Genomic DNA, 15,430 nt, shown 5'->3' with positions numbered 1-15,430 from the left:
ATGCGCATATCTATTGTAAAAACTAGTTTTTGACTGGTTCAAACCCTCATACGTTTATCTCGACATTTCGTTATCTCGATATTTTTGACTGTCCCGAAGACTTCGAGATAACGAGAGTTGGTTGTGATTGTTATATCTTTATACAAAAGAGATTCAGAAGTATTGCCTAGTATCATAATATAAAATCCGTATCTGATCACTATTCTTTCGCTTTTTGACTCGAGCTTATTTATTGCCATGCGCATATTAATATGAAATTCTGAAATAGAACTTAATTGTAGTTTTAACTCAATTGATGTTTCATAACGATGTAAAACGTCATCTGCACGAACAATGCATACACTATCATGTGCTTTATTTGTCATGAAAATTCCTCCGTGATTGTTTGGTTCGCAGAAAGCGAGATAACTCATTTATAGAATTCATTCGAACTAGTTGAGTGCTCCTGTCTTATGTCAAAGTTACGATGGAACAGCTAAATATATTACTAGTAACATATTTATACCTCTAAATTAAACGGCACATTTGATTTAAATGATATTGTTGAAATGCCGTCTTGTCGTTGTTTCATTTACATGATTTATCTTGTCAAAGGTACAGCGCAATTAATGCATACGCTTCAAATGATAGTTCCTTGTTATTAAAGTAAAACAAATATCGAGTAAGAGAGAGAATTTATTGACGTATACATTCAGTACATAGTCATTTCTCACACATTTGTATAGTATAATTAAACATGATATCATGGTACATGAACAGAAGTTCATACCGTTGTATTCAAATCGCAAAAAGGTTTTTCATACATTGCTAAAAAAAGGAAAGGCTGTTTAAGTAATTGTGTGGAAATAAACAGTCTTGTATATGTTAATTGCAAACATAACAGACAATAAGATAGCCTTTCTTTCTATAAAAATGTTTAAGCAACTTGTTGAAATAATTTAAGCATAACGACACTCAATGTACATTTTAGGACAGATAACTGAAGTAAAATGGGTGTCAGAGTTATTAACCTTGCCATAATAAGGGCCTTTGGTTCGTTAAATAAGTGTTACATCTCATTTTCATCACATGATTTCGGACATTGAAGCGGTAAAGTGTACCTATAACCTGTTAAGAGGTTAGGCACCTGCCATAGAATTTTAAAATCTGACATGGAAAATGGCTCTGTTTCCCAGACCTTCGATGTTAGCTTTTTTTGATGAACTGACAACGGTATTTTTACGTTACCTTCGTTTAGACAATCTATTTTCGATAATTTTCTATGTAGGCATTTCAATTTAATTTATTTCAGGCAATCATATACAAATAATTACAAACTGAGTCTCGTGAAATATAACCAATCATTTAATATGATTGTATGTTCGCAGTTTTCAGCTACCTTTCCGGTCCTTTGGGATTATTAATCCTAGTTCTTTAATTATTGAAAATTGAATACGACTTTAAAAGCCGGTGCAAGGAGGCGCGAATGTTGTTGCACTTTTTCTATTTTCCGTCATGAATAGACTCAATCAAACCGAGTCTGCAATTTTCATGTGTTTTGCTGACTTTCACTGTCTGTGAGAAATCACCCCCATTTCAGACACATACATATATGTTTGAATAACTTGGGGCTTTGACCGCTAACAAAGATCTAAATACATTTTGAGGCATAATACATTTATAGAACTAGTCATTTTACCGTATAAGACTCGAATTTTTTACAACTTTTCGTAACAACATCATGTCACAGTCGCACATTTATCTGTCAAACTATTTGGACGGAAGTCGCCGCCAATGCCATTTATCTCGAAGATATTGTTGCAAGAAGGATGTTAACAACTCCAACACTCCGAGAAAGGTGAACTGTACTGACGACAGACTGTTACTCAAGAGCATTGATTTACTTATATGATGGTTGTGCAAAATTAACTTACCCTTCTTGAGATTTTGATATTTTTGGCTTGCAGCCGTGGCTGCAAGCTATTTGTTTTTGAAAAGTTGTTCCGGTTAGGTGGTTTCCCGCTTACATTTGTAAGTGCATGATTGAACGGAAAACCAATCTATGTTTCCGCTGCAATCGTGTCAATCGCAACTTTTCGGCCCTTTCTGTCACTCTTCGGATAAATGATAATAGCTGAGGCAGTTCCGATTGCAATCGTGACAATTCGGGCGATTCCGTCATGCTGCGGAATCAGACAAAGTAATATTACGGAAATCGAAGCTATTTTAGTTACTTCGGTAATCCCAGTTTGTTTACATAAATAGGATTTCTATTTTTACTTGATTTATCGGTTTAAAGCATATTAAGTAGAAGGAAGAATTGTTACTGTAGTAGTATTCCGTCTCCAAAGGGCGGTCCTGCTTACCAAAAGATCGTGACCGAATCACACAGAATATTTATATATAATAGTGCATGATCGAGTTGTATTTAGCAAACAAAAGCAAACAATACATAATATTTATTTGTTTGGGTCGTCAGACCAAACAAATAATGGTAGCGAAATTTCAGTCCCTGATGCTGTTAATTGCAAATGCCTAAAGTATTCCGCTTTTTTGAAGCGGTTATTTCCCTTTATATGTACAATAACGCCGAACAAATCAGGGGAGTTCACTGCGTAAAGATTGTCAAATGACAGGCGCAATAATTTTCAAGCAAAATAGTTGCCGAATGGTCGAAGATTTATAATATTGTTTTATTCTTTATAGATATACATGCTAGTAAGCACCATGATTATTTACATCTGTGTTAAACAACTGTTTTAGCGTCGAAATAATAAGAGTTAAAAACCCTTATTTAGAATAATATGGTTTTCTTCAGGCCGTTAACATATAACTTCACCGTGGCCGAGGGGTTTGCACGCTCGCTAAGAAATCGAGAGGTGTGGAGTTAAGGCAACTCATTTTTTAAAATTTTGTTTAAGTCAAATAAACATTGAATTGAATATCAGTGTTGCAATTAGTCTAATAGCCAATTTACTACAGTTAAAACACAAACAAATTCAGCGCATGCTGTGCTTTGATTATTTTTAGCTCGACTATTCGAAGAATATGAGAGCTATTGTAGTCGCCCCGGCGTCGGCGTCGGCGTCAGCGTCCGCGTCGGCGTCTGCGTTGGTTAAAGTTTTTTGTAAAGTCAAATATCTAAATTATTACTTGAGATATTCAATTGAAACTTACAATACTTATTTATAGTAACAAGGTACATCAGATTGACAAGTTGGATAACTCTGCCTACAATATTGACAGAATTATGCCCCTTTTTAACTTAGAAATTTTGGTTAAAGTTTATTGTAAAGTCAAATATCTCAATTATTGCTTGATATATTCAATTGAAACTTACAATACCTATTTATAGTAACAAGGTACATCAGATTGACAAGTTGGATAACTCTGCCTACAATATTGACAGAATTATGCCCCTTTTTAACTTAGAAATTTTGGTTTAAGTTTTTTGTAACTTCAAATCTCTCAATTATTGCTCGAGATATTCAATTGAAACTTACAATACTTATTTATAGTAACAAGGTACATCAGATTGACAAGTTGGATAACTCTGCCTACAATATTGACAGAATTATGCCCCTTTGGAACTTAGAAATTTTGGTTAAAGTGTTTTTGTTAAGTCAAATATCTGAATTATTGCTTGAGATATTCAAATGAAATTTAAAATACTTTTTTATAGTAACAATGTACATCAGTTTGCAAAATTGCATAACTCTGCCTGCAATATTTGCAGAATTATTTGCCCCTTTGAAACTTAGAAATTTTGGTTAAAGGTCTTCAAAGATATTTACTTGAAACTTTACACATGCACTTATAGACGGGTTTGATTTTTAGAAAAGACCCTCCGTTAAGAGTCTAACGGCATTTTTTAGTACAAGCTGGTAGTCAATCGTTTTTACATAATTCGGGTACGCTGAATCCATTTTTTGCTCTACCACGGCTGTACCTGAAGTCCTTGACCTTCTAAAGGTCAAATAAAAATGGCCGTCATTGTCCTTTATCATCTACTAAAAAAGTTATTATTTCTGGTACATATCGTATCGTATGTCCGTTAATCTACATGGAATAAAGTTTCAATTAGTTTTAGGAATAATTGGCTGATAATTATAATACTTATACATACTTTACACATTGACTGCTATGCCGGCCATCTTTGATTTCAAAATGGACACCTGGGCCTGCATGTCTTTGCAACAATATCTATTGTACGACCCAATTTAAAAAACAAACAGAATCCCTAAAAAAAACTATCAAAACGGCAAAATTGAAAACGTTGTTATCTCGATTTGATTGAACCTGTACATGGACATTACTGGAAATTGCATGGTACCGCCCAAGCACCCTAGCACCGGCCTACGCAAAGTTCATATATCAAAGGGGGAAATTGTGAAATTTGGAATGTAGAAGCATCCACAGATGTGTTTATACGATATTGTGTTGTTGTATTGATATAGCTACTCTATTAAGGTCGTATTTTTCAATCAAACTTTAAACATGCCTAGACATGGTTGAAACAGATCATATATTTATTAATTGAAATAAACTCAAATAAATGGTAAAGTCATTTAAATCTTGATTATCTTTCACTTTGAAAAAAGTCTCGCAAACATGAACCATAACAGTTTCGAGCTTGCACTGTCTTGCGGTTAATGAATAATATAGAGTAAAACATGATAGGTCTACCGCGGGTATTTGATGACGGTACATGCATAGAAGATTAGACAGTTAATTGATACCAATTCTGCAATTAATATATTGACGATTCACTGCTGTTTACCCTTTTTTATTAACACAGAATGATTTGATAGAGCATTTTGATTTTTTGCTTCTATATCATGTTAAATATATGCCGTCAAAGCCTATGTCTTTAAATTTTATTTACTTAACTGAAATTACGAGATTTTTTTGCGTTTTGTCTTAATTCATTGGTATTTATTCATTGTCTTAGTTAATATCAACGTCTACATTAAAATTATGTCACTTTGCTAAGGACGCTGCGTCATTCAAGTGACTAAGATATATCAAATCTTCATAACTATTTTGTTCTTGGCTATCTTTCAAGAAGTTGATGAGTATCTTTTTCCATTATGATATAACATATTTTTGATGTTATTTGCCACAATATAATTATTTTATCTCATATTTTTTCAAATATCACTCTTAGTGAATTTTATTCACTAAAATGAGTACCAACTATTTTTTGCACTATCCTGACAATTATGTAAAACAAAGTTAAAAAAGGCGTGCCATTTGAAATGTCTCTGAAGCTCGGTTCAGTTAAGGATAGATTACCTTTGTTGCTGTTGCGTTCATTAACGCCACCTTTCCTTGTTAATCTTGTTTTCCATTTTTACATTGAAGGCATGGTAACTGTAGTTTTACACAAATTAGAAACATTAAGAAGCATTTATTTATATCTTCAGTATTTCCTATTTTTTAAAAAGCATCCACGAATAAATGACAAAGATGTAAACACAACCATCACTGTTCTAAATTGACCTTTTTAGTTAACCTAGTGTTTAAGCATTACAAGTAGTCCTAATGTGCCACAAATATGTACATGCCTAGTTATGCCAATATCCATCCAATGAATGACAGAATTCATGACCGGACATGACCTTCAAAATATTTATATGAAATGAAATATGACCTTTTGTCTGAAATCTTACTTTATGCGACAATTCTTTTCTCACTCAAGACAAATTGTTTCAAAATATCAGTTGGAACGTATTTTTTCTTAGCTCTCGCTGAATAACATTTATATAGACTGGACATTGCCACAAATGCACTCTCATATCATGACTTTTGAAATCTTGTCCGCTACATGTCGTCTTACAAAGAGGCGCCATATTCATCCCAAATGATTTTAATTCACCCATGGATGACAAAATCGTTAATAAGACTTATTAGACACTTGAACGAAATATTTTGTTCGAAGTGAAAGTATGATTATGTATCATTTAATGCTCTGTCTTTGCCCTGTCCTGTTTTTGTTTGGGGTCCGCCTGGGCTCCTTGCCATTGGTTCTTGTTGCTGGGTCATATGGGGGTTGCGTTCATTGAACGCCGCCTTTCCTTGTTGATCTTGTTTATCATATTTGTCTTTGATTTACATCATGAGCTGGGTTTTACATGTGACTCATTGTCCCAATGTGCCATATATTTATGCAGAATTATTTCAAAAGGCATCAATTAATGAGAAAGTTATAGATCGGGCACAATAATCTTGTAACGTTTATATCATGATTTATGATATAGAAGTTTAACTGTAGACATAAACCTGCTTGTGCATGACACGACCGTTTTAAATAACACATTTACGCAAAGCTATGGTCGTTCCAGGACGGCGGCATATAAAACTAACTAGATTTAAATATTTATACCCGTACACGGCCTGCTCTATGTCAATCAAAACAGATAATTTAATAACACATGATAACAAAATAGATGACAAAAGTCCTAACACAAGGGCCTCAACCACCATGTTCTTGTCGGGTTACCTATATAAGCAAATGAAATACTATCCTAATGCACGAAGCTCGGCATTAGTATGTAGGGGCTTCTATGGGATAAACACCATATGGAATATTTCTCTCACAAGAAGTCAATCATTAACTATATTATTCAGGAAAGTAGTCTATTTCATGAAAACAAATGTTTTTCGAATGCCAGCATGGGTGGCGATTCCTAAGACCTATATTACTTTTGGAAATACTAAGATTTTTTTAAATATCGGGTCGTGCATGAAAAATTGTTGACCGGGTTCCCAACTAATGAACTTTTACAAAATTGTCTTTCTTGATAGACATGACCCTGATCTTTGGACTGTTGAATTGGCTCTCATATTAGCACTACACGTCCCAGTACATGTTCTTGCGCAATTAACATTGACATAAGAAATAACCAAACAATTTTTATGGTATCCCTGTTTGAAGATTAAGTAATAATATAAAGTGCATCATTTCCCAATCCGTTATAGGCCGTATATTTATGCTTAACTATTTCAAAAACCATCTCTTAATGACAGAATACTAAAATGCACATCTTTTTTCAAGCACTTTCAAGTCTAACTTTAGGAGTTAATCTTCATACCTGGGTCTTTCTTATGATATTGTATCAATGTGTCACACATTAATGCAAACTATTTTAAAATCTATCCGAAAATGATAGATATGGACGGGATTAAAAATGGAAAGACAGAGACAAGCTCTTACTGAGATATTTGTGAAGATGTATGTTATCTCAATGTTTTTTCTTACTCCAAAAGCAGTCTTTTGCCTCCCATAACCAATGATTCATGGATATACGGAATTAATCTAAACGCCAAATGGTGATCGCAAATACCCCTAACTGACGCAAGAGGACGCTCGGACAGATAGACAGACATTTGAGTAGGTCCCCCCTCAGGGCGATACAAATCCAATTAAAAAAAACAAACATCGCAATATATTAAGAACATGCATTGTATTCTTAGAAGTATAAAAATAACATATCTAAATGACAAAGTAAACGCAAATATGACTCGTTTACGTTGTATTAGGGTATAAATTGTGACCTTGTTGCACCATAAAGTTTGTAGTTTTAATGGATGTTTTTCAAAGTATGAGCTTGGAAGTCTTAATAAGTATTACTGCACTATAAAAGAAAACATGCCTAGTTAAATGCCTTCTTGAGCTTGTTTACTTTAATTATAATACAGTGAACATAGAAAAATGTCAGCCATTTTGAAATCCAAGATGGCTGATGCAATAAATTATATTGTTTTTGCATCTATTCTTCTCGTCCACACTTTAGCAGACTAAAATTAACAAAGTCTTAAATTAAAATGACAAACAAATGTGTATATATCTCGCCTATGGGAGAATTAAAGTAAAATTAAAAAATTCAATGGCGGCCATTTTGAAATTGATTTTTTAATGTCAAGGACTAAAAATACAGCCATGGTAGAGCAAAAAATGAATTCAGCGTACACGAAATAGGTAAGAAAGCCCAACTACCTGCTTGTACTAAAAAATGCCGTTAGAATGAACATTTTCCCAAAATCAAACCAGTCTATTAGGGTCATAATTGGAGGCTGATTCATATCCCCTTTTCTACTTAGTCGCTTGGTTAATGTTTACATGCAAGTTTTACATATCTCAATAACTATTAAAGATATTTATTTAAAACTTCACATATGCATTAAGGGTCATAATTGTAGGTCACTGACAAAGATCCATAATTCTATCTTGCATTTAGGCTGATTTTTCTCCCCTTTTTCAACTTAGAAATTCATGGTAAAGTTTTGCTTGTAAGCTGTTATCTCAATAACTACTGAAGGGTTTGTGCCTTTTTTGGGACAATTTTATGCATTCATAATAATAAAGCAGTGATTTACTTGATAAAACATCTTAATAAAAAGCCTTTGTACCTTTTCTGTCAAATTTATGTATTCATAGGTTATTAGTATTATTATACTAAATAAAACACCCTTGTGACATTACCTTCCGAATAGTTAAGTCAATACTGTATAATTAGACTCTCCCTAAGGCCTATAACATGAATTTACAAGAATTTGTAACAGAGTTACCAACGTCCCCCGCCCCGGGAGTTTTATATGAAGCATAAAATTTTGCTATTTCAAAAGATTGAGGTATGGATCTCAGGACATTCAGTCCAAAATTATGATCAATGCTAGATCTGCAAATGTAACAATAAATTTGTTAAAAAAATAAAATGAAACACGGAATTTAAAAATCTATCATGTTAAGCTTTGACCTCTAAGTGTGAACTTGACCTTGGAGGTAGGGGAGCAGGTGTTGTGCATGACATAACGTCTTATTATTGTGACTATTTGTGCCAAGTTATTTCAAAATCCCTTGAACTATGAAGAAGTTCTAGATTCAACACAAAATATACCCTATAACAGACTATGTTATTTTTTGACATCTAAGTGTGACCTTGACCTTGGAGGTAGGGATGCCGGTGTTGCGCATGACACATCCTCTTATTATAGTGACTATTTGTGCGAAGTATTTTCATAATCCTTTGATCTATGAAAAAATTATAGACCTGACACAAAATATACCCTGTAACAGACTATGTAAGTATTTGACCTCCAAGTGTGACCTTGACCTTGGAGGTAGGTGACCGGTTTTTGCGCATGACACATCATCTGATTATTGTTAACAATTATGGCAAGTATTTACAAAAGTCCTTCATAGATAAGAAAGTTATGGACTGGACACGACATATACCCTCAAATAGACAATGTTGACCTTGAATGAACAAGTACGACATTGACCCTGAAGGTACGGGTCTGGTTGTTGCGCATGACACATCGTCTTATTATAACAAACATTTGTGCCAAGTTATCTCAGATTCCTTTGATAAATGACAAAGTTATGGACCGGACACGAAATATACCCTGTAACAGACTATGTTAATTTTTGACCTCCAAGTGTGACCTTGACATTGAAGGTAGGCAACTGGTTTTTGCGCATGACACATCGTCTGATTATTATGAACAATTATGGCAAGTATTTACAAAAACCCTTCATAGATAAGAAAGTTATGGACCATACACGAAATATACCCTGTAACAGACTATGTTAATATTTGACCTCCAAGTGTGACCTTGACCTTGAAGCTAGGTGACTACTTTTTCCGCATGACACATCGTCTGATAATTGTGAACAATTATGGCAAGTATTTACAAAATCCCTTCATAGATAACAAAGTTATGGACCGGACACGAAATATACCCTGTAACAGACTATGTTAATATTTGACCTCAAAGTGTGACCTTGACCTTGAAGGTAGGTGACTGGTTTTTGCGCATGACACATCGTCTGATTATTGTGAACAATTATGGCAAGTATTTACAAAATCCCTTCATAGATAAGAAAGTTATGGACCGGACACGACATATACCCTCAAATAGGCAATTTTGACCTTGAATGAGCAAGTGTGACCTTGACCCTGGAGGTAGGGGTCTGGTTGTTGCGCATGACACATCGTTTTATTATAATAAACATTTGTGCCAAGTTATTTCAAATTCCTTTCATAAATGACAAAGTTATGGACCGGACACGAAAGTGTGACGGACGGACAGACGGACGGACGGACGGACAGACGGACGGAGCCTATTTCTATATCCCCCTTTTTTCTTCGAAAAGGCGGGGGACAATAAAAAAAAATAGCCCTTTTGTGAACTTAAAAAAATTTAACATTATCAAGGCTCTTTTACTATCAAGCACTTAGAATAGTCGGGCGTGCTGTCCTACAGACAGCTCTTGTTATTATTAGGGTTGTAGTACCGAAAGTACAAAATACCAACGTGTTGACTTAGAGTCGGATATGTTTAAAATTGTACGTCAGTTGGCATATTTATATAACAAATGGTTTTCAGACATATTTTCAATCATAATTGTACCGAAACAGACTTAATTTTCTTTTGGATGTCAGTTATATGTACATTCGTTTTACATTCTATCTCTTAATGTTTACATCTGAAACCATGTGGTAGAACTACTTTTACTCAGTATTGTTTCTAATAGCCGAGGTTGTTCAGATTGACAAATTTCAAAAAAGGTAAGGAATTTAAATGTCAGTTTCATTGATTGGATGATTTATATTCCTTACAATATGCAAAAGAAGAAATCATAAACAGTTGCATTAAAATTTATTCAGCGGTTTCAGAAAACAAACGCACACAGACCGCCAAACAACCTAACGGACTGTCCTACAGTCAGCCTAAAGCGATTCAACACCTTTTAAAACTTTTTGTTATTCCGGGTTTATCGATAAAATAACATCATTTAAAGTTATTTGAAGGGTGGTCCTTCATTTATGTACTTGAATGTGAAATAACAACGTTTTATATAAATGATATATGAATCAGGATTTCCAGTTGGAAAGGGTTAAATGATTAGTTATAAAATGTCAATCGAGGACAGTTTATGAGGATGTTTAAGACACAAGGCTTAAAGAAACTGTTCCGTATTGTTGTAATTATTCAATAGTTATTTATCACTCTATTTACCCCTGAGATTTATTGATGTATAGATGATATTTGTTTGTGTTGCATGTAGATCTTAAGATTGAAATATACTTCACTGAATGAACACCAGCTTTTCTATTTTCACTCGTGGCTATGCCACTCGTGAAAATAGAAAAGCTGGTGTTCACGAATGAAATATATTTTATTTTTGTATGTTAAACAAATACATTTTCTTTATATTTCATGCTTTATAAGTAATTTTAAGTACTTTTTACTGATTTTACCGCGTAGCGTCGCGTATCCTCCTTCATGACGTTATTACATCATGACGTCACATCATCATGTTTGAAATATGGTTCTGTTAAATTTCTCTAATTTTGTTTCATTTTTAACATGATGGATGATAACATCGGCTTTTTTTCCCTTAAGATGCAAAATTGACGTCATTTATTTTTGCCCGTTATTCCATTTAGTTATATTATTCTTTTCATCCGCATTCAGATATTGTCCGGCTACAGTGAAAATTATATTATTATCAAGTGTTTTACTGTAATGCAACGCAAATTATCCTCTATTTCTTACATGCTTTTTGGTAGTTAATAGAAATATATCACTAAAATAAAAACTGTTTTTTTCTACAGTTTGAAACAGTGAAATTATAAATTTGGTATTTTGTTCTGTTTTGAATTTAAGCCCGTAACGTTATTTCAGTAATATACCAGCGTGCACAGTACTAGGAACCAACATAATGACGTGACGTTGTAAATGACGTCACGTTATATTCTTATTTGGCGCACTTTTCATTTAGCATCAGGTTAAAACGCCTTTTTAAACGTTTCTTTGCATATAATAACAGAAAATTTTGTAATAATTATAATAGATAATTATATAGATGATATTTGTTTAGTTCAGTGTAAGGTCGAAATATATTTCACCTCGTGAACACCGAAAATTCATATTTCACTCGTGGCTGCTCACTCGGTGAAATATATTCCAATCGGGCCGCAAACTAATAATAGATGACGTGACACTCATAATCAGTTGAAATCATAGGCGATTATGTTTCTATATATAGTAACAATTGTATTAATCTTGTATAGTCGTTTCTCTGCCTTTCAAAAGATATCTCAAAGCGTCCATTTCATTGAACAATAAATTTTTTCAGCTTAAAATAACAAACCTGCCGCTTGCCGCCTTTTGATCTCATCAAGGTCTTTCTTCACTTTAGTTACATTTTCTTCAATGTCTTTAAGGCCTCTCTTCACTGCAGTATCATTTTCTTTCACGTCTTCAATGTCTTTCTTCACTTTCTGCACATCAGTTACATTTTCTTTCATGTCTTCAAGACCTCTTCTCACTTCAGTAACATATTCTTTCACGCCTTCAAGGTCTTTCTTCACGTCAATTACATATTCTTCCACGTCTGTCATTGCCAGTAACAGTCGCTTAACAACGGCTTCATAGTCATTCAACTTTTTCATTTCTTCCTCTATCCTTCTCTCTTCTTCCAGATCAAGAGGGATAGTTTTGAATTCGGCAATTGTTTGCTGAATATTCACAGCTGGTGAACTAAGACGAACAAGTACCTAAAACCGAAATTTAATAAAACCTTATCATTTAAATCGTGATTTTTTTAATTACGTGAATCTTTAAAATATGGAAGCACTGAATGTACTGGGAACCTTAAAATTGTAAAACATTATAAAGCACTGAAATTTACCGAAACTTGAAAAAAAAGACATTGGAATTACTGATACTTCAAAACTCTGATGCACAGATATAAATGGACACCTGAAAGTGTAACGCACTGAAATAACTGGATATTGAAAATTGAGAAGGAGTGAAATTATTTATACTTGTGAATTGTGACGCACTAAAATATCTGATAATTGGAAAATCATGAAACACTGAAAGCACTTGACACCTGAAAATTGTGACGTACGTGCTAATTCTTGAAAAAGCGTAAAAAGGTTTTTTAAAGTCTAATACATTGGCGCCTGACATAATTGTAGGAGTTGAGAGGTACATAGTATGCAAGCGAACGGTATCTCATAAGTCAGAAATGGCTGGCCCTTTCAGTAGGATTTGTGACACCTTAACAAACAAGACCTTTACCTTAACATTTTACAACAAACTTTCGCAGAGATAACTCAAAATCAGATTTGGATTTTCCAAAATTTACAAAAAATATTTTACAATTAAAAGAACCCCACTGAGGACGTAAAGTCTAAAAATTAAAATTTGATTTTCTTACATATTTCAAATTGGACACTTTAAATAAACAAAACCTTTACCTCAACATTTTAAACCAGGTCAAATTAAGCACTTTAATAAATAAAAATATTAAGAAATAATCTCTGAGGCGAGCTCAAAATTGTTTTTTTTTGTGTGTGTGTGTGTGCGTGTGTGCGTGTGTGTGTGTGCGTGTGTGTGTGTGTGTGTGTGTGTGTGTGTTATTCTTAGCCCGATTTAAGTAAAAACCGTTGCTTTTTTCAATCTTTAGTCGCAATTCACTGTTAGAATGATTATTCTGGAAGCAACGGAGACCTACAAAATGAAACAATAATCTGAAAAATTATTTCCAGTCCAGTTATGTCTTGGAACTTCAGCGAGCAGTGCTGTAAATCATTTAAATACTCCCAAATGTTTCAAAGGGAAATTGGCTTGTTTGAACTCGACGCATTGCAACACAATTTTTATATATGGATTATATTATTGAATACAAATTTAATCCAATGAAATGTTAACAGAAAAGACATTACTAACCGTATATAATACTCTTTGTTCATTTAAAAATAGATTGAAAGGTTACACAGATGATGGTTATAATAATACTATGAAAGCGAAATGTGCTCACCTGTTCAATATCATTCCACATTGTTGTGAAATCATTTTGTTGTATTACAGTCGTTGTTGATATATGACTTATCTAAAATAAAAACTCAAAATAATTGGCTGAAATAAGATCTAAAATTACCAAAATGGTAGGTAACAATAGCTTCCCTCACCCTTCCTCAGTCTGAAGACCACCCACTCCCTTCTTTCTAAACAAAGCAAACAAGAATAACAACAACACATACCCCTTTTGTCACGGGAGGCATTGAGGAAAGTAATGCAAATTTGTTATATACCTTCTTTACGTCCGCTGTAATAAGTACGGTAGAGTGTAAACTATCCCAAAATTTTTATACATGTATTTAGTTATACAGGTTTTGTTTTCGACGAAATGCAGTGAATAAAACCCAAAGAGCACGATATGTAGAGAACATCACAATACACTTCTTGTGAATGAGATATAATAACTAACAAAGTTTAAAAAGCCCATACTAAGTAAAACGTAACAATGTAAAACATTGTATGGAAAAAGTACAAAAGGAAAATCAGTACAAAATTATGCCAAACTTAACCAAATCCTGTCGTTTGTTCTTGAAGGTCAATGTCTTAATATAAGTCAAGTTCAAGTTTAATATGGTATGCTCAATAGAGCTTTTGTGTTAAAGCATGAAGACAATCAATTTAGAAATTAAAAAGAAATGTTAAACGTCAATGCCACCAAAAACCAAATCATGACTATCCAAACATCTTGGATTGTTACAAGACTGCAGTAATATTTCGGATTAGTTCATGACGACAGTCAAAGCTCGGACTTATTCATGGTGGCAGTAGAAAATTGCATTATTTCATGAAAGCAGTAAAAGCTCGCATAGTTTAATTGCGGAATTAAAAGCTCGGATGTTTCATGACGGCGGTAAATTCTCCCATTGTTTCATGAAAGCAGTTAAAGCTCGGATGTTTCAAAACTGTAGTTATATCTCAGAGATAATTCATGACTGCAGTAATATCCCGGATTGTTTTATGACTGCAGTATTATCTCGTATAATTTTATGTCTGCAGTAAAATTTCGGAATATTTCATGAATGCAGTGATATCTCGTATTTTTTCATAAATGCAGTAATATCTCGGAATTTTATGTAGGCAGTTATATCTCGGATCATTTCATGACTGTAGTTATATCTCAGATTATTTCATGACGACAATAATATCTTGGATTATTGCATAACTGCAGTTTTATCTCAGATTGTTTCATGACGGCATCATTATCACGGATTATATTATGTCTGGGGTTAAATCTCGTAATATTTCATGACGGCAGTAATATCTCAAATTATTTCATTACTGCAGTAATATATAGCGTTATTTTATGTCTGCAGTAAAATTTGGGAATATTAAAATTTTCATGAAGGCAGTAATAATTCGCTTTATTTCATGACAGCAGTGTCATCTGAGATTATTTCATGGCTGCAGTATATTCTCGAATTGTTTCATGACTGCAGTATTATTTCTGATTTTTTCATGATGCAGTATTATCTCAGATTGTTTGAAAGCGGCGATATTATCTAGAATATGACGGCAATTTTACCTTTTATTGTTTAAGTTATATCTCGGATTGTTACATGAAGGCAGTGAT

At 33.6% G+C, this 15,430-nt stretch overlaps 1 protein-coding gene across 1 annotated transcript in view; it reads right to left on the bottom strand.

Annotated features, from left to right (window-relative positions):
* Nucleotides 1-15,430, bottom strand: part of LOC132735549 (uncharacterized) — a 39,629-nt gene that overhangs the window by 12,348 nt on the left and 11,851 nt on the right. The window contains exons 3-4 of the mRNA XM_060722502.1: nt 13,820-13,891; nt 12,143-12,548 (exon numbers count right to left, since the gene is read on the bottom strand). Of these exons, the coding sequence (XP_060578485.1) occupies nt 12,143-12,548; nt 13,820-13,891 (478 nt within the window). The remainder of the gene's footprint in view (nt 1-12,142; nt 12,549-13,819; nt 13,892-15,430) is intronic.

Source organism: Ruditapes philippinarum, unplaced genomic scaffold, assembly GCF_026571515.1.
Source record: "Ruditapes philippinarum isolate M1 unplaced genomic scaffold, ASM2657151v2 ctg1390_1_1_1_1, whole genome shotgun sequence".
In the NCBI taxonomy this organism is placed as follows: Eukaryota; Metazoa; Mollusca; class Bivalvia; order Venerida; family Veneridae; genus Ruditapes; species Ruditapes philippinarum.
Note: the sequence above shows the minus strand (reverse complement) of the source record. Positions and strands in the feature narration are given on the sequence as shown.